The sequence below is a fragment of the Chionomys nivalis genome, chromosome 26 (assembly GCF_950005125.1).
Source record: "Chionomys nivalis chromosome 26, mChiNiv1.1, whole genome shotgun sequence".
NCBI classification, from domain to species: Eukaryota; Metazoa; Chordata; class Mammalia; order Rodentia; family Cricetidae; genus Chionomys; species Chionomys nivalis.
In genome coordinates this window covers 14,552,275-14,572,826 of record NC_080111.1, presented here as the reverse complement: position 1 = coordinate 14,572,826, position 20,552 = coordinate 14,552,275, and the positions used below count along the sequence as shown (strand labels likewise).

The 20,552-nt window shown below is 43.7% G+C and overlaps 1 protein-coding gene across 12 annotated transcripts in view; it reads right to left on the bottom strand.

Annotated features, from left to right (window-relative positions):
* Dlgap1 (DLG associated protein 1) overlaps positions 1 to 20,552 on the bottom strand; it is a 763,362-nt gene that overhangs the window by 240,582 nt on the left and 502,228 nt on the right. Inside the window, exon 1 of one of the 12 annotated variants that reach the window (XM_057758289.1) lies at positions 13,917 to 14,067. The exons of the other annotated variants lie outside the window; for them this stretch is intronic. Within the exon in view, the coding sequence (XP_057614272.1) occupies positions 13,917 to 13,967 (51 nt within the window). The 5' untranslated portion in view covers positions 13,968 to 14,067. Of the gene's footprint in view, positions 1 to 13,916; positions 14,068 to 20,552 lie in introns of those variants that run through there. 12 annotated transcript variants of the gene reach the window in all.

Genomic DNA, 20,552 nt, shown 5'->3' with positions numbered 1-20,552 from the left:
TCTTCATGTGACTTCTGGTTACACCATCCTGTGGCAAACCCTACCACTTACAAATGAAGGTGCAGACACACAGAAAGTAATTAAAGTTGACATGAATGATAAGCATTATGACTTAGTCAGATTTCATATCTCCTTCTGGGCCAGTGAATGTTCCACCTGGCCATAACATACAACAATGAGTTATCTATCTCCTAAACCCTACAAAGGGGAAAACCCACCAATGAACACATATCAGTTCTTTCAACAATCTTGGAAATGGCTTCGAGCTCTCAAAATAGATACATACAAGGGGAAAATGTGTTTAGAAGACTCTTGACCAGAACCAATGTTAGGATCACAGAATTCTTGTCAAGTCTGTGCCAGTATATATTTCCCAAGGTATTACCATAAATGAAATGGTGTTGTAGAGGCAAGTAAGTATGATGGTTAGTTAAAAATAGACATATGCCGTGCATTTGATTCCATAAACCTTGAGCATGCCAACAGTTTAGAACACTGTGTGGATGTGCTCTATGCATGTGTTCATGTGTGTGCATGTGCATGTATGTGTGTGTGGGCTGGAAGTTGATATTAGATGTCTTCTTTACTGTTCTCTAGCCCATTTCTTATTTGAGACAGGTCTCTCAGTGAACCTGGACTTTACCTATTCTGACTGGGCAAGCCTAGCTGGGTAGCAAGCTCCAGCCAACCTCCTGCTTCTATAACCTCACTGCTAAAATTATAAATGTGTCAGGGTGTCTGGATTTTTCCATAGACACTGGCAACCCGAACTCTTGTCTCTCCTACTTGTTACTGCAGGTACTTTACTGCTGAGCAACCTTCCCAGATCCGTATCAACATTTTGATGGTAAAAATTAGGAGGGAAGAAGGGCCTATTTATGTTTATAAATGATTGTCTTTGGATGTAAGACCAACAGGACCCTTGCTAACCACACACACATGCTACTATTACCTCTCCCTTTAAAAATCCAGTGTTCTCCAAGCCCCCCACAAATCCACAGCACACGGTTCAGAACAGTGTTTTCCCACTATGGAACTGGACCACCTACGGAGAGCAATACCGTGGGTGGCCTTCACATGAGAGAGGCTTTGGGTTCTTCCTTTATCTTTTCCTAATGGGTCACACTGGCCCTGTGAGAGCTCTTCGGGGACCCTGTCACCTCCCCGTGGCAGTGCTGGCTGTCTGCAGTCCGCATGCTTTGCTGCAGAGAAGAGTGGACTTAGCTTCCTGCTCACGCTAGCAAGTGTGTGTGTGGAGTAAAAGTCTATGGGTTAACAGACAAGCATTAAGGTAAATTCCATTTATGACATCCTATAATACTGAAGAGAATCCTTTACTGGGTGAGACGCAGACAAGTAGGAAAACACAATAGAGGAGCCGGCAGTACGGTTCAGCGGTAGAACACGTACTTTGCAGGTTCGAGGCCCCAAGTTTGACCCCCAGACACATGTCTTCTCTTGTAATGTTCACAAGAAACATTTTTTTTTTCCCGAGAAGGAGCTATTTCCTAAGTAATATAAAAACAAAAAGCCATGTGATTTCCTAGTTTCTGCACAAGCTAGACAAGTTTCCCAATATGACTCGAAGAACTCTCAAACAGTGCACAGCAGAGGCTGTTGCCAGGCGTGAGGGCAGGCAGTGGGGACAGCGGACGCCGACCAACGGCAGTTGAGTTTCTTTTTTAAAAAGAAAAAGTATTTTTAATGAGATTTTTCACAGTATTTAAAAAATGAAAAAAAAAAACCCCACAGGAAACACACACACCACAAAAACACAAAATCTGAAACCATAAAATACAAATAAAAGGCCAGTAAGAAAAAACTATGCCCAAACAAAAAAATATAGGACAAAAGTCTGCACAAATACCATGAGTTTGTTCTGTGTTGGTACCTGCTGCTGGGCACAGGCCTGCCCTCAGTGTGGTTTGCACACCCAGTGATAGATATCCGTTAGAGACAACTGATTTTCCCTTGGCAGCACTTGACTTTCTTGTCAATTATATTGGGAGTCAAATTTTTCTGTGAATGAAGAGATAAATTTGTCTCGTGTTTACGAAACTACATTTTCTTTTGTTCTTACACAGCAACCAAAAGGAGAAATATGAATTCTGTGTGGGAGGCAGCTAAATATCAAGACGTATTTAAATGGGAAAATTGTAGCACACGTGATCAGGAAGAGTGGATGGAAACTGGGGCACATGACCTGATTCTTGGGGGGACATCATCACAGGCTCCTCTGGGAGAACTCAGTCCAGAAGTAATTGTAACACATTTCTTAATTTTAACAAAGATGTAGCCCACAAAACACAACACGCCTTAGTGCTAATATTTTATTATTGCCTGAACTCAAGCAGCAATGTAAAATAGTTCATTTTTAAAGGAGTTGATGATAAAACACACACACACATACGCACATGCCAAAGAACATTGATGGAAGCGCTGTGTTTATAAAAACAATTTCTGCAATTTGTCTAGCTGATTAAGAGCCAAAAAGAATTGTTTTAAGACAATCTATTATAGCACCTATTTGTTTTCTAATTTAAGAATATTAAAAAATTTATATTGTTAATTGAAATATTATTATGTGACTTTCTTCCTTCCCTTTCTCCATGTGTCCAGCCCTTCCCTCTAATCCCTCCCTGGTCTGTCTACTCTCAAGTTCATAGCCTTTTTCTCATCACTCATATATATTCAAATATTAGCATAAACATGTACACATTACATAGACAAACATGGAAATGCTTAAACATAAACGACTGTGTGCTCAGACATGCACTGTCTTCTATTTTAATAGAGTGGAATTATAGGGTGAATATGCCCAGCTCATGGCCTTTCTCACTCAATAGCACAAACTTACCATCACTGCATGACAACATGTTTCAATCCACCTCATTCTTGTTAAAGTTAGGAACTCTTCATTGTATGGGAGAGTTCATCCCCTTAACAAATGTTTACTCCTCATTTGCTGTGCACTCAGCATACATCCAGGTAATGGAAACACAAAATCAGGCAAAACCAAATCACTGGCCTCATGGAGAAATGCCCTACCATCTCATACTAAAGGAGGGCAGAATTTGTACACGCAGGGGCACAACTCATGGTCACATGTTTTTCCTGAAGGGAGAGAATCTCATGGGGCCCAGGCTTAGATGAAGAATTAGAGGCAGCTAAGGACTACTGAGAGAATCAGCCTCTCCCAGGTATGAGCCCCTATATTAGTCAATACAAAGCAGTCAGTCCTGAAGGGACATATTACAAAAAAAAAAAAAAATGGGCACAGCAGGCTGCATTTATATATCTGTGCATATATGCATAGGCACATGTATATACACAGATACACATATATGCATACATATACGAATGAACTCAAGCACACACACAGAACATAGCCGGAGGAAATGCTACTGGGGAGGTGAAGTAATATGCACAGGGGGAAGGTTTGTAACTTTTAACTATATGGTTCTATATGTATGATTCTTTACTATTTGAGTCTTTCCTCAACAATTAGCATGTGAAACTTTCATTAAAAATATGACTGATGAATATCTTGCATATCACCATAGAACCTTCATCTGGCAATGGATGGAGATAGAGACAGAGTCCCACATTGGAGCACCAGAACGAGCTCCCAAGGTCCCAATAAGGAGCAGAAGGAGGGAGAACATGAGCAAGGAAGTCAGGACAGTGAGGGGCGCACCCACCCACTGTGACAGTGGAGCTGATCTATTGGGAGCTCACCAAGACCAGCTGGACTGTGACTGAAAAAGAATGGAATAAAACCGGACTCCCTGAACATGGCGGACAATGAGGGCTGATGAGAAGCCAAGGACAATGGCACTGGGTTTTGATCCTACTTCATGTTCTGGCTTTGTGGGAGCCTAGCCAGTTTGGATGGTCACCTTCCTAGACCTGGATGGAGGGGGGAGGACCTTGGACTTTCCACAGGGCAGGGAACACTGACTGCTCTTCGGACTGGAGAGGGAAGGGGAGAGGAGTGGAGGGAGGGAGAGAAGAGGGGGAGAGGAGGGGGAGGAGGGGGAGGGAAATGTGAGGCTGGGAAGCGGCGGAAATTTTTTTTTCAATTAAAAAAAATACGAATTATGTGGAAAAACTCTCAACCTGCAATTCCCGTCTATCTGGATTTTGCATTCATGTTGTCTCTGCATTGTCTCAACCCCAAGGTAAAAACGCCATTAGGTTCAAAGACCTAAGGAAAGGTTGAGTCTCCGCAGGGGACTAAGGATCCTGAGGTGGGGAATCAGTATTACAGAATATACCTTGCTTCCCAATTTCTTCAGCTGGAATTTTGTATCCAAAGTGAAGGGCATCTACATGTGACTGAACGCAAGAGCCCATATGCTCCAAGGCAGCCTGTACCACTTACTTTCAATGAGATAAAATAGCTTATTTAAACTTTGAATTTCCCTATTGGGTTCAGACGATTCAGCTGTTTATCCAGCAGCACCCTACTTAAAAATAGATAGCATGACATTTGTGGGTGCTCTAAAACATACCCATTGGGGAAGGAGCAGAGCGCTCACGCCACACTTATTGTTTCTATTATGTAAGAGTGGAAATGGTTATGAAAGGAAGGCTTCATAGGAAGCCCTCTTCCTCTCAGCTATGAAGGACAGATCTTCACACCAACTGAATATTACTACTTGGTGATTATAATAAATGTAATGAAAATCCACTAATAGTATATGGAAATGTTCTTTCTTTTGTCATCCTCCTCATTACAGACTTTCCAACCAACAATTTATCAACTAGTAAGTAATTGCTATATGTCTGTAAATATCTGCTATATGGTAGGCAATGTCAGTATATAACTGAATATGCAGGCGACATTGAGAATATTTTACGAACCTGGGTAATGACATTTGTATCAATCTCTCAAATGTAATTGGTATGATTAATATTGACCTTAAGCCCATGGTCACACAATTCCATAGACAACGGGGACAAGGATTAAAATAGGCTGAACTCAAGGTATGTTGTCATCAGAAATACCAAGCTGGAGCTCCACCGGAATCTGAAGGATTGAAATTGTGGTTCCAATCTGGCAGCACTGCCGACGGCAAAGGGCAGGGCCCGGAGGAAATGAAACCTAAAGCACTTCTTTCCTCTCCACCGTAACACGCCTCTCTTGGCATCTCACTGATTTTATTTATTAAAAAGATATATTTTGTGAGGAAATTGCATTTCCTGGGTGATATGAAGGAGGAAATCAGGTCTGTGTGAGGAACCTGATGTGGTCTTCGTTGGGCAACATTTTTATCACCAGTTTTATCAGTGTTTTCTGAGTACTCATCACAGGTAACAGGGTGAGGTCCGTCTTCTTCCACCAAGTGTGAGCTTTACCCCAGCAGCTGTACCTCACCCTACAGGTGGATGGATGGTCCCACTGAGGAGGAAGCCAACCGTTCGTCCTCCGGGTCTATGACTCGAATACGTAGCTGTTCAAATCAGATTTGCCACCTGCTCCTTCCCAGGGGCAACTGGTGACCTGAGGCCATCCCAGTGAGTGGCAAAGGTAAGGGAAGAGAGTCCTCTAAAGTCCACTTTTCCATGTCCCTCTAGAATTTACCTCATGGGGCAGCTTAAATGCCTCCTGCCTGAGACACTGTCTCACCAGTCCTGTCGGTTTCCTATCCTCAGATTCCGCAAGTGCTTTTAATGGACTGGGTGTCCCCACTTAGAAGAAGGCCTTGTGTTTTCTTTTCAATAGCACGGTCTACTCCTGAGCACCCTGTGGCATTTTGTAAAAGTGATAAATACTAACGATGAACAGCCCAGCAGGCCCTTGGGTCCCCAGGGTGATGGGAGGACTCAGAGTGAGAGGAAGAAACAAAACAGTTTCCAACACAAAGGCAAGAGGTAGCCAGCCTCTCATTAGATCCAGCTGTGGGATGTGAAAAAGGTTGGTAAGAAAATGACGCAGGGATTTTGTGTCATGGAGTCACGTGTGTGAATCAGGTTTCCAAGATGTGTTTCCATCTTCCTTCCGGTTTGGGGTGCTATGATAGATACAACAGGATTTTGCAATCCAACCAAACATTATCCTCTTTCTTCCTCTCCTCTTGTGTTTAAAGCTGCACTGTAACATTAGATCTCCCTCTTCAATAATCCAGACTGCTTATTTCCTTTAAATATACATTTAATTGACTTACGTGTTTAAAACTCATTTTCACTTAAAGATGCGAAGATTCTTCGTGGCTTCCTCCCTCTCGGTACCGCGTCTAGTCCTACTGGCTCATAACTCAGGTATGAGTACATTAATCTTGGCAAGTGATGGATACAGCTGATCCTATAATTTATACAAATGCAGCCTCATTTTCATAAAGAAAGCTTTGAAAAGTTTTGAGTTATAAAAACACTAGAAATAATTGATTATTTCATTTTCACTTTGAGGGTTTTTAGGACAAAACTCTGGATGCTGACAGCCACAGATTGGACGAGGGCAAACACTAAACACTATTCTTATTCTCATTAAACATCTCCATTTTGTTTATGTTTGTAATGAAGCATCTACTTATAAATTTTGAATCGAATATAAAAAAATTTGTTTTCTAAAAAAGATTGTAAAACTTCTGTTCCTTTTGCCATATTCTGTTCTCAGGGGGCTAGGATGACAGGGATTCCTTTCTTTAGACACCGATGGGGGTGCCATGAACATTGCTATTTTCTTCATCCCGTGAGAATTGTGACTACAGCATACAATTAGTGAATCAGTTCATCCATCCATCCACATGTATGGAGTCCCTTCTGTATGCCAAGGAGGCCGGGAGCAGAAGGCAGTGCTATGGTCTGATATTTATTCCCAGGAGTCTTTATGCCCATTGAGAGAATAGGTGGAATTACTGTAGAAGGAAGAAACCATAGTCTACAAATGTACTGTAAATTGGTAAAAATCAAAACATACTTATTTACAGTATTGGCATAGAAACTAGTCCAAGGTCGTCTTTGACTTGAGACTTGGAATATGGGCAAGACATTGCTAGTTAGGTAGAAGGAGAAGAAAGGATATATGTGGAAACACGACCATGTGTGTTTTCACAACATAATACCCAAACTGATTGTGATATATGGAGAACTCACAGGAAACACAGTTCACTTCTAACAACAGTCTTGACTAGGAGGTATTTTTAAGGCTTTCATTCCTTGAACTGTCTGTGCGTCCTAATGAGGCACTGTGATCACTAGAAAATGGCTGTTGTTCTAGTTTGTTGTTGTTTGTGTGTTTCTGGGACACAGATCCTCTTTTCTTTCATTTTTTTTTTTTTCGAGACAGGGTTTCTTTATACAGCCATGTCTGTCTTGGAACTCACTCTGTAGTTGAACTCATGGAGATCTGCCTGCCTCTGCCTCCTGAGTGCTAGGATTAAAGCTGCGCACTACCACTGCCTGGTGACAGATCCCCTTACTAAGATTCCTGGTTGTTGCCTAGATACATTTCTCCAGACGACACTTTTTCTTTTCTTGGATGGAAGAGGACACTTCACCATTTCCTCAGCCACACGATGCTGGTACTACACAGAATATTAGAAATGGGTTAGATCAATATGTAAGAGCTAGCCAATAAGAGGCTGGAACTAATGGGCCAGACAGTGATTAAAAGAATACAGTTTCAGTGTAATTATTTTGGTGCATAAGCTAACCATGCGGGCGGCTGGGTGCCGGGGACGCAGCCCCGCCGCTCTTATTACAACATTCCTCATCTGCTATTCACGGTTGCTCTTCTCCAGCAAGAACTTACACATGCTAACATTCGGGATCTCCACAAATGGTCTGCCCCAATGAAGGTTCTCAGCTGAGGTGCAGCGGTCCAGCCCTTCCCGTATCCTCCCATGCACTGGCTGTCTCAGCTGAGGTACAGCGGTCCATCCCTCCCCATATCCTCCCATGCACTGGCTGTCTCAGCTGAGGTGCAGTGGTCCGGCCCTTCCTGTATCCTCCCATGCACTGGCTGTCCCTAGCTGAGGTGCAGAGGTCCATCTCTCCCCATATCTTCCCATGCACTGGCTATCTCGAGGACCTCTGCACCTCAGTCCACCACCCCTGTAGATAATCTACCTCACATTAACGTCCTATTTCTCTCTGTCAGCTCATTTGAACAGTCGTCTTTCATTTCTCAAAATGCCACCAGCTCTAATCGTTCTCTCTGGTGCACACCCATGCCACCATAGCCCATCCACCAGCAAACAACTCCCATTTATTCGCTCACAGTTCTGTAGGTCAGAAGTCTAGACAGATTGATGAACTGAAAGGCCCATCCCAACAGGGCTGAGTGTCCTTCCTTGCCTTTTTAACTGTCTAAAGTGGCATTCCTTGGCTCATGGCCTCTCTATCTTCAAAACCGGGAGTGTGGTGGCATCTTTAAATATCTCTGTTTCTTGAGTCAAATGGACTTCTGTGCTCAAAAGTCTCTCTACCACGTCACTTATGGATATATATATATATATATATATATATATATATTCAGGGCCCACCCATGGCGATACTTAATGTAATCACATTTGCAAAGTCCTATTTACTACAAAGATAACCAATACACTCCGAAGACGATGATGTGGCCGCATGGGCTTTCACTCCTGTACTTACTGAGGCCACTCACACCACCGGCTGACTACTCTGTGCTCACCACCATTTTATGATGTAGACATCACTGTCACCTCCATGGCATGGATGGGGAAACTGGAGAACGTAGAGGATTTCAAGATAGCTGTGCCTCGAACGCTTTCACTCACGCTCCGCTCAGTGCTGATATGTTCACGTGGGGGTTGATTTCTCACAGCAGGGGCTCCGAAGATTACCATGGCCAGTACAAAGTGGAAACTTCGTAGACACTGTACCTCTCACGTCCCTAGCTGCACCCCCAGGTGTTTCTTCCATAGAGAACACTGCCAATTAGGGGGCTGGTGCTAGCAAGTAACCCAATGAAGAGTAGCGGAAGCTCCCTGGGTCGGCTAACATCAGGCTAAGGTCGAAACACACTGGGGACTGACGGAATTTGGGCAAAAAGTGCTATGGAAAGAGTAATCACAGGGCAAGACCGGGAAAATGATCCCTGTACAAAAGAACAATGGAAATGAAGCCGAGACAGAGTTCAGTCACTTGTCTGCACAGGAAGCAAGGGAGGTTCCTGGAGACACTGTGGATGGAGGAGCGGAAGGAGAAAGCAAGAGAACAAAGAAAGCCATAGCACAAAGAAAGTACTTCCCAGCCAACAATAAGGGAGACATACTCCCAGGGCAGGGCGGACTGCTGAAGGTCAGGAAGCAGAGGAACACTGGTTGCTACGGAAAAACTCAGGCTTTTTCTATGAGCACAATACATCAAGAATAGGGCCTTTTCTCTTATCCTAAGAAGGAAGAGGATTGCAACATGGATAGAAAGAGTTGGTCCTTGGAGTCAAACACACTGAAGGGCCAGTTCTTTAATAACAACGTCATAAATGGTAGGATGCTCATTTACAGAATGGCAGAAGAAACATCCTGGCGTTATCTTTCCAGGGCTGAATAACATCCAGTTTCTACAGACCAGAAGACCACAGGTCATAGTTTAGCACTGTAACTAGATGGGATGTATTCGGACAGATTTTACTGTGTTGGGGGCAGTGTGCTGGATCATGGGCCACAGCCATGAATGAGACTAGGCACCTGTTTTCATGGAACTACTAGGCTAGAGGAAGAGGAAGCTCTGGGATGGGCAATTCCACACACAACAGGAAGTTCATAGCAGAGAAGTGACGGATGCTATGAGGGCATGATGGAAGAGGGGGCCTGCGATGGAAGAGGGGACCCATGATGGAAGAGGGGACCCGTGATGGAAGAGAGGACCTGTGATGGAAGAGGGGACCCGTGATGGGAGAGGGGACCCGTGATGGGAGAGGGGACCCGTGATGGGAGAGGGGGCCCGTGATGGGAGAGGGGGCCCGTGATGGGAGAGAGGACCCGTGATGGGAGAGGGGGCCCGTGATGGGAGAGGGGGCCCGTGATGGGAGAGGGGACCCGTGATGGGAGAGGGGACCCGTGATGGGAGAGGGGACCCGTGATGGGAGAGGGGACCCGTGATGGGAGAGGGGACCCGTGATGGGAGAGGGGGCCCGTGATGGGAGAGGGGGCCCGTGATGGAAGAGGGGGCCCGTGATGGAAGAGGGGACCCGTGATGGGAGAGGGGACCCGTGATGGAAGAGGGGGCCCGTGATGGAAGAGGGGGCCCGTGATGGAAGAGGGGGCCCATGACAGATCATCTTCATTGTCCACAGGACTGTAATTGGAATTAACAAATGTGTTTATGAGGATGTTCCTGGTAAGGTCTAACAGAGGAGGGGAACCTACCCTAAATGTGAGTGACACCATCCTTCAGACCGAATACAAAGGATAGGAGAGCTGAGCGCTGGCCTCCATTGCTCTGTTTCCTGATTGCAGATGCAGTGTGGCCAGCAGACTCACATGCCTGTTGTCACGTCTTCCCTGCCACCAAAAACCCAAGACAAACTTTCCCTTAACTGGTTTTCTGTCAGGAACTTTGCTACAGCAAGAAGAAAAGCAACTAATACAGCATTTGGCTCCAATCCGGGCCATCAAGGAGGACTTTCCATAGGCAATGATATCTCATAAGAGACTAGAAGGTTGAGAAAGGGGTCAGTACGAAACAGGGAATGAGGCAGATGGAAAAAAGAATCAACGGGGAAGCAGCTTGTGCGAAGGTCTTGGGGGAGCGTACATGATGGCTGTAAGCAAGGGAAACAGACCAGGATGGCGGAAGTGCTGAGTGGATGTGGGAGAGGAAGGAGATGCAGGAACAGGAAAACTGTCCCCAGTCATGTCACCCGCCACATTAAGGAATCTCAGTTCTATAGTGGGGGGGGTTAAGAGGAGCCACTTAATGACCCCCCTTTCTCTCCCCCCACCTCAATCTCTCTCTGTAAGTCATACAGAGTGAGTGTGCATGTGTGCACGTGCGAGAGCCTCACTATACTGCTCAAGCAGGCCTCAAGACTGCTGTGTCACTAGGGTGGCCTTGAACTCATCCTGTCATGGCCTCTCAGTTTGCCACCATGTTTGGCTCACTGAATGACTTTTCAGCAGAATGATTCTGTATGTATTTCAGAAAGATCCTTTGGTTCTGTTTTCCAGAGTGGAGTGGATTGAGGAAGAACTAACAGGAAGATTTACCACCCCCCCCCACCAATAATCCAGGCATGGCAGAGATTGGACAGAATACCAGGATACTGGCAGGAGAATGGAAAGAAACAGACAAGTAAGCTGTCCAAAATTTGGTAGTTTTCCTCCTCATTCATCTCCTATAAGTGCCAAGAAGCGAGGACATGAGAGTAAGGGAAAGGGGAGGTGGTACCAGTGATGTTTTGTAAGCTGGATTGAAGAAGAGCGAGATGGAGAGGAAAGGAACCAGCAAGATGGAGGTGGGGAAGATCAAGAGAGACTGGGGCATGAATAAGAATGATATAAAATGGTATCTGTGTATGAAGAAATCTCATACAGACACCCATTACTTTCCACGTTGAAGCAATAAGAACAGAGAGAAGTAGGCTACAGAGGTAAGAGAAGATGGTATGGAGGACATCGGCTGCAGTTGTGGATCTGATATACTTTAGTTTTGTATCCTGGTATCCTTGGGTTCTATAGTCTGTGAAAATAAATGAGGCCATATTGACAATAATAACCGAGTCTAGACATATTTTAGTCTCTCTCATCTTTGTTCTCTCTGTGGCTGATGCTCATTGTGCTCAAGAATGAGAGTCAACGTGTATTTGGAACAAATTTGCTCGCTGCCTTCTGTCGGGCTGCTTGGCCACAGTGCCAAGAACTTTTTATGACGGTGGACCATCTGTACCAAGTACCACCTGATCACCACTGTCTGCAGCTGGTGGCTGTTCCTGGTCTTTGTGCGTGAGAGAGCAATGTGAAGGTCCTGCTTTTTCCCATTTCCTCTATTATAACATGGAAAGAATTAATGTTCAACTGTGCAAATAACTCAGTTTTTTGGCTTGCAAGTGGCATGGCCAATAAAACAACCTCAAAGGGCAGAAATGTTTATTCCTTACATACGATAGTCGCTATCGTGACAAAGATCATATGAGCGGTGAGCGGTGCTGACCAATATTGCTCATTTTGACCACTGAGTTGGTTTCAGGAAACGATAGTGGGTAGAAGTCATGGGGTGTGTAAGCCTTATTTCACCAGAGGCAGGAATGGAATGACACAATTCAGTGATCACACAGGGCTGGTTTCTGCTTCCCACAGCTTTCAAATGGACATGGGGCATTCTACAGCTCTGAATTAGAGCCACTTTAGGGAAGAGAAAGGGGGACTGTTAGGAAAAAGAAAAGAAAACAGTGCCTGGGGTAGCCAAGGGAACTTTAGAGAGATGAGGTGTGAGCAAGAATGTGGAGGAAAGGGGGAAGATAAAAGAAAGGCTTTGCAAACCCTAAACGTGTGCTTGGAGAAAGCTCTACACACTGAATAGTGTGAAATTGAACATATTTTAAAACCGTGCAATATGAGTAGGTAACATGTGCTGTGTTGCTCTACAAAATAAACTGTGAGAGACTAAAATTCCATGCTCTTACTTACTAAACTAGTATCTCAAGAGGAGTGCCTCAAATTTGTAGGTGGGACTTCGGAAATAGTTTAGGTAGTATTAAACTACTATCGGTGGATAAATGTTTGTGCCCACACTTTCTGAACCTTGTTAATACTCCCAGAGATAACGGAGTCCAGAGTCCGTGGTGAGGAAGTGAGAGAGATTGGTATATAGAAAGTCACTGTGATGTTCAGAGATTCAATCAACAAACCTGGGAGCCCCCAGGTCACTTCCCATACAGAAAATCAGAGCGGAAAGACAAAATCCCCATGTGCTCGGCCGTTTATGAGTAGACCTTCCAATGCCTTTTGAGGTCACCTACTTTGGGAGACTCGTGTCTGTTTTTCAGATGACACAGCGGTGCGATCCCAGAATGCCTACAAACACAAACCCTGCTTATGTTTGCCTCCCTTGTCATCCTCTTAGACTAGATCACAATGTTTTCTCTATCTTCATAAACCCTTGCTCATCTCAGGGATTCATGGAAGTACTCAAACAGAACCAGACTCTCGTGTTAAACACACACACACACACACACACACACACAGCAGAACTGCCAAGGGAAGCCAACCCAGGGACTACTTCTTCACTTCTTGTTTATGAGATATTATAGATTATAGTCAGGGTAATGAGAAAAGACTCAGATATGATGGCTTTGACTTCCATGAACTTGGGAACAACTACGTTTTCCATATGTACTGAAAACATTACAGCCAGGGACAATGGAGAAAGTTACAAAAAAAAAATCACATTAACACTACACTGGCATTTTAAAAATACACTCTCACAAAATAAAATCCACCTAAACCAACGCTGTGGAGTAATTTTAGCAACTGAAAATTACTACCTTTTCTAGAATAACACATACTTAGAAACGAAACGGTTCAGAAAACAACAGGATGTAGATATAGCCTGCTTTCCTGAGAACAAATTTCACTGTCAATTTATATTACAGCATGGTAAACATCAACAGTCAATGCTTAAATACTTTAGTCAATCATGGCTGAATCGAAGTAATTTCCTGCTTAACTAAACTCATTCTGTGCCACAGATGATAAAAAAAAAAATGCGACATCGTTCTTATTAAAAGCTGTGTCTCTCCCCGGACTCTTTGATATCATAAGCTGTCATCTCAAGAGGGCACAGTGGGGAAACTCGTTACAAAATTTTCACCCCAAATTCACAGCCAGCATTGAGTGGAAGATTAGTTCCATTATGCTAAAAGAAAAACTATAGATTAACACAGAAATCAAGCATGAAGAAATTATTCCTTCCCCACCCCCAGCCCAGCATTTCTACTAGCTTACCTTATTAGCTGAGACACCAAACAGAATGTTCTTATGGAAAATTAAGTTCATTATTCATGTCAGCTTTGATTTGGTGTATGCACGCAGCTGAGAGCCTCCAACTTCTGCCTATGATTTGCTGAGGCAAAGTGTGCGAGTCAGGCAGTAAACACAGGGCTGGGGGTGGAGGGAGGGTGCTGCGGTGATCTGTCACAAGTCCCCACTCGCAACTTTCCGGATTCATTCACAGGAAGCTGAAATTAAATCCACCCGTGGAGACTGTCTCTTAGTGGACACCCCAGCCCAGGTGTGGAGAGCAGTGGATAAGCGCTTGCTTTGTGGGTCACTGTCCTAGCAAAATGACACTGCTCTCTTTCATTATTTTGGTGAATCCTTGGGGCGTTGATTCACCTTACAGCATATATGGGGCTAATTGCTGTCTGTCAGAGAGAAGGTCACATGAGCTATGGAGTCCTGCAATTTGCAAACCACAGCACACCTGGCTGTCTATGTAGCAGTAAAATGTTCGATGCAGTTCCCAACTTTGATGGTAGTGTGTACACACACCAAGTGGATGGAACATCCAAGTGACAAACACACAGAGAACCTAGAGATTCAGGTGCCAAATATCAACAGCTAAACATTCTCTGCACAGTAATCTCCCCCAACTCCTATTTAGAAAAACTTGGAAGTGATATTGCCTTATTCATGAATTTTATCTAGAGCAAACATCGAGTGAAGTTAAGCTTTCTCAACCAAAAACGTCCAATCACAGCAGGAAGAGAATTTCTGGGTTGTCAGTGGGTCAGGATAACATGACTGAGCAATGTAAGCAGGCATGCTAACCTATACCCCCTGGGTTGCATGGACCACAGAACACCTCTGTATGTGCTCAAGATGAAATCACTAACTCAAAGCAGGAGATTTGAAGGAGAACTTTTTTGTAACTTGATGATGTGGTTGTCGAGTGTGAACTTCAGAGGTGATCATGTCCCTCTGTAATGTTCGTCCCTGCCTGGAGCCTCAGAGCTCAGAGTTTTCACCTTCTTGTTCTTGGCAGCATATGATGCCAAGTCTGAGAGTTCTCCCCTGAATTAATGAGTACTGCTGCCTCAATGAGAGCGATCGACTTATCTTTAAATGTTTAGCAAACTTAGTATGTGATACCGTTGTTACATCCTTGAATATATTCCAGGAGAAATGAAAGTAAATACCCACCCAGAAATCTGTATACAGAGCTTTCATAGTTCTATGTTCATAACAGCCAAAAGTAAAACAGCCCTAGTCTCCAGCTAACGAATGGCTAACACATATGCAGTAGATCCATAAGAAATGAAGTAGTGATATGTGTTGTAAATTTGTTGCAGCCAGGCCGTGGTGGCACACACCTTTAATCCTAGCACTCGGGAACAGAGGCAGGCAGATCTCCATGAGTTTAAGGCTAGCCTGGTCTACAAGAGTACCAAAGCAACAGAGAAACCCTGTCTTGAAAAACAAAAACAAAAAACAAAAAAAAAAGAAAAAAGAAAAAGAAAGAGAATCCAAATACAAAAGATATGTTCTACGTTTATGGTTCCATTTATAATGAAATGTCCAGAATAGTGGACACCACAGTCTTAGCACATAGATTATTCACAGCTGTGTTAGACTTGAGGTAGGGCTTGGTGGAAAGCGAATGATATGGTACCAGGATGAAAAAGCTTTTCCCTTAGGCACGTAGTGAAGACTGCACAACTTAGGGACTGTACTAAACTACTGCACATCTTAAATAGCCAAACTTGATGTTCAGTGAATGCAAACTCTGTAAGGAAGAAAATGGAATCGCTGTCATCAAGTGCTTATTGTCACATGAATTATTCGTATGCAGTTAATCCTGCATGAGGCAGAAAGGCAGAAGTGAAGAAGAAAGAAAAGGTGACTCCAGCAAGGAGCCTCGAGGACTAGAGAGATGCAGAGCTGAACACATATCCATGTGGTGTTTCATCGTGTCCCTCCCTCCTCCTCCTCTCTCTCTTTTGAGGAATAGTCTCACTGTATCCTAGGTTTGTTTAGAACTTGTGTTTTTCTTGCCTAGGCCTCATTAATTCTAAGATTATAAGCATGTGCCACTGTGTCTATCTTATAGTTAATTCTCTCCCCTCTCCTCTCCTCCTCCTCCTCCTCTTCTTCTTCTTCTTCTCCTTCTTCTCCTTCTACTCCTCCTCCTCTTCCTCCCCTCCTCCCTCCATCCCCCCCCCCTCTCACCCCCCCACCCCAAAGTACTAGGGATTGAACACATATACAGGCTAAACAAGTACTCTACCACTGAGTTATATCGCTAGCCATTTAAAAATTATTTTCATTTCTGAGGTAGGATCTCAAGAAGTTGCCCAGGTCAGTCTTAAAGGTATTATGTTAGAAGAAGAGAACGAAAGTAAAGAGAAAATGGAAGGAGAATCAAGATGAAACAAGAATAAGATGGTAGAGACTCATTCTCTTCCTTCTTTCCTCTTTTTTCCTCTCAGTAGTATGGACTGAATTTAGGGTCTTGGGTGCTCCACCACCAGCTCCAGACGGGGTTCCGATAAGATGACATAAAAGTACAGATGGTTTGAGAAGGAAAGCGAGGCCACAAAATTTAATCATGATGACATCAGGGTCGTGTTGAAGACACAGGAGAAATTCCGTGGAAACAAGTCTGAGGGTACCAGACCGCTCAGACTAAGGAAATGTGTCTTAACTAGAGGCAGTGGAGTCAGAATCAAAGAAGTGGGAGCATCTAGAACAATGGTTCTCAGCCTTCCTGATGCTGCAACCCTTTAATACAGTTCCTCATGCTGTGGTGACCCCAACTATAAAAACATTTGTTGTTGCTTCATGACTGTGATTCTTTTTACTGTTATATAATGTAAATATTCGATATGCAAATGGTCTTAGGCAACCCCTGTGAAAGAGTCATTAGGCCCTCAAAGGGGTCGCAACCCACAGGTTGAGAACCACTGATCGAGAAGATCTCTAAGACTAAGACCCAGAATGAAACGAGACCTTTAAATATGTTAAGGAGGTCCTTTAAAACATGCAAGTTAAAATAAGTTAGAAGGAGAGGGCAAAGGCTTGGTCCAGATGGTTTAATGTGAACATATGAAGAAGAGGGAGGAGGAGGAAGAGGGGGAGGAGCAGTGGGGAGGAAGGAAGGGAAGACAAATAGCAAGCTGTCGAACTTTTATCTTTCTGCTTTTTTTCCTCCTCTGTCAAAGGGCACAATCTTTGCAACAAAAAGAACAGATGATGGGGCAAAGTCAAGAGAAATCTGAACTTGAGGACCATTTCTTCGCTTAGAGAAATCTTAAGTGTATCCTTCCTTTTCACAGTGACCATAAACTTAGGCACATGATAACTTCACATAGGTACTTCAGAATCAGACTCTTTCTGCCTCCAACTCCAGCCACAGAGCAAACACTGGGGGGTTCCAGAGTTTTGTACTTCAGAGAATGGAACCACCATCTTTTAAGTATGTTGGGAACACAAGTATCCTAAGGACACTTCCCTGATCCTCCACATCCCTAAACCATGGATTTGGAATGTCTGGAAATGATCCATGCTCCTCACCACTACTTCCATCATCTTAGTCCTGGACACCGTGTTATTTTTTTCGTTTCTGTTTACTTTTGTTTGAGAACAGACTCTCATTCTGTAACCTAAGCCATCACCAAGCAGCTCAGGCCCTAAACTCTCTACTTTCCTATTTGCCTCTGAAATGCTGTAAGGCAGGCTCCTGCCAGCACACCTATGGCATGGGATGTCTTTCTGTATGCTGCAAATATGTGTTGGATCTATTGGTTGATAAATAAAACTGGTTTGGCCCATGGCAGGGAAGAGTATATCTAGGTGGGAAACCCAAGCAGAGATAGAGGGAGAAAGAAGGCAGAGATGGGGAGATGCCAGCAGTCATTGGGAAGCAAGACAGGAGGTAACAAGCCATGAGCCTTGCAGTAAAATATAGAATAATAGAAATGGGTTAAGTTGTAAGAGCTAGATAATAATAATCCTGAGCTAATAACCAAACAGTTTATAATTAATATTAAGCTTCACAATGGTTATTTTAAAGGTGGCTGTGGGACCAGGTGGGAAGAGAAAGCTCCAGTTACACACTTGACTTAGGCTATCCTCTATCCTTTGCACTGGTGTGCTGCTTATTCTCTGGTTCTTCTTTCCTACACTCTTTTCTTCCCATGCCACATAGAGGCTTGTTTTCAGGGTGCAACATATATATCAACCATACTCTTTCCCCCATTAAAAAAAGATATGGAGTTAAGTTTGACTTTTGGGGTCTTGAAGAAGTCTTATCTTTCCAGACTCATCTACCATCTTGGCAATCTAGCTTCGCTGGATTCGCACCCTGCAGTTGTTCCACTCAGACGGGATCCCCCACACTTGTCGTCCTATTTATACCAGCTTTCCATTTTTTCCTCATCTCAGGCTGTGTCTTGCTGAACCTTGCTACAGCAGCATTAACCCAAGTAATAGCTATGGAGAGATATTTAATCAGAAGCAGAAAGATGAATGGACACACAGGTCACTAAACTCTTGAAATGTTCAAGAGGACTTGCTTGGGATGAATCTTTCTCACTCAGTAGACCTGACTTCCTGTTGGTCATCCATCTCTGCATCTCACTAGGGAAGGGTATGTGGAAGATGCCCTTAGGAAGGTAGGCAAGGGGCAAACATTCTGAGTTCGGGACCACAGTCTGTTTGGTGGGCCAGGTCTTGTTGGAAGTGCTAGGGATGGCAGTTGCCTCAACCCTAGAGTCTGGGAAGGTCCTTATTCCTATCCGCGGAGCAAGGGTTGCACCAATTTCAGAAAGCACATTACTGGGGAACCAGAAATGAGTCCTCAGAATCGGTCAGCAACAGTCATTACAGTTTGCATTCACTTCTGAAATTAATTAATGTTTATTTCATCATTGCACGAAAAGGAACATGAACCAGGAGTCACGTTTGTTTCTGGCTATCACTGTAACCCGTGTATTTACATGGGGCCTAGCAAGAGTAAGAATTTAGTATTATTTGAGTGAAGGCCACAGCTTTTAAATTGGTAGGATGTGGAGTATAGGTAATAAGCATACTTGTTACTAGAAAAAAATAATTTAATGCCTGTGATTCTATGTGGGACATCATTACTAGTATTCTGGTTTATAAATCTGGCCTTTTAATCTCTTTCTCTGTTCCAGTTATCTCTCGCAGCATAAAAATGCTATTAGTTGAACATATATGTTTTCCTTAGAAAGTTAGTAGGCATGCAGCATGTTGATTTAAAATACTTGAAGACTTACTGGATTAGTAGTAACTTTCACAATTAAGACATTTTTCCTTTTAACCTAAATACATTAAGCTTGAGGGAACTGTGCTGAAATTATAATAAAGGGCTTTATCCAGAACTGTAAAACCAATCCGGGTAATTAAAAAAAGATTTTGTTTTGTTTAGTGTGTATGCACATACATGTGCATATGCATGTGTGTGCATTTGCACGCGCGCGCGCACACACACACACATGCCATCTGAATCCAGAAGAGGCCATCAGGTTCCCCTCGAGCTGGAGATTCAGATGGATGCAAGCTGCCCAAAGTAGGTGCTGGGAACTGCACTTTTCTGCAAAGATATCAGGCGCCTCTACCCACTGAGCCATCTCCTCAGCTCTGCAGCATGGGTAATAATCATAAAGACGAGTAAAAGAAATGGTGGCGGTGGTTGCTGTCACAGCATCAGTGAAAAGAACAACAACAAAACTCCTGAAGATGCTAATATATCTGAATCTTCACAATGAAATGTCTCGTGTGTTCAGTGGAAGGTCTCTGGGAAGAAAGATGCACGGCTCGCTATGAGGTGGACCAACTTATCTATGCCCGGCTTTATCTTTTACTTTGTAAGATAAACTTGGTTGATAAATAAATGAATATATCAAGCTTCCATGGGCAAAATCATCTTCAGAACAAAGCACCAGGGTAAAATTATGTCTAAATGTTAACAGGATTGGCTTTCAGAGAAACTAAGTCTCCCCACGTTTCTTGGAATCCACTCTGTGAAACAAAAGCAATATAACAAAAATGAAAAGCAACGCTGGCCAAGTACATTTCCAGCCAGGCCAGCAGAGAGATCCATAAACTCCCGAGTTAGAGCCAGGCATGAAGCTGAGGGCTGAAGTTGTAACAACATTGTAAGTAAACAAGAGGCACGGAAGGACCTGAACAGAATGGATTGAAGAAACCTCCGCCTCTCTAAAAGCCTGGGCTTTAATCTAAGAAAGAGATGCTCTGAAGAGATGGGGAGTGGTACAGATGCGGGAAGACAATGGCCAGAAAATTTCTAAAAGTATTTTTCAAAGCACTGTGCAATGTGTGTTTCCCACATCAGGCCACATGTAAGGCTATCCCTGAAGGAACCAAGGAGGAGAGAAGCAGGCTTGGTGGGGAGATCAGAGGAAAGAGGCATTACATTATAAAGATTTTTATAGCTGTGCAGCAGGAACAACAGAATCTTGGTAGCTGGAAACCACTGCCCTCCACGGGAATCTTTCCCCAGTTCTCAGGAAAAAATCCAACTTATTCAAGTAGGAGAAATATGAAGCTAATATGAACAAGAGCAGCCACAAACAACTTGTAAATAATGAATACCCACCT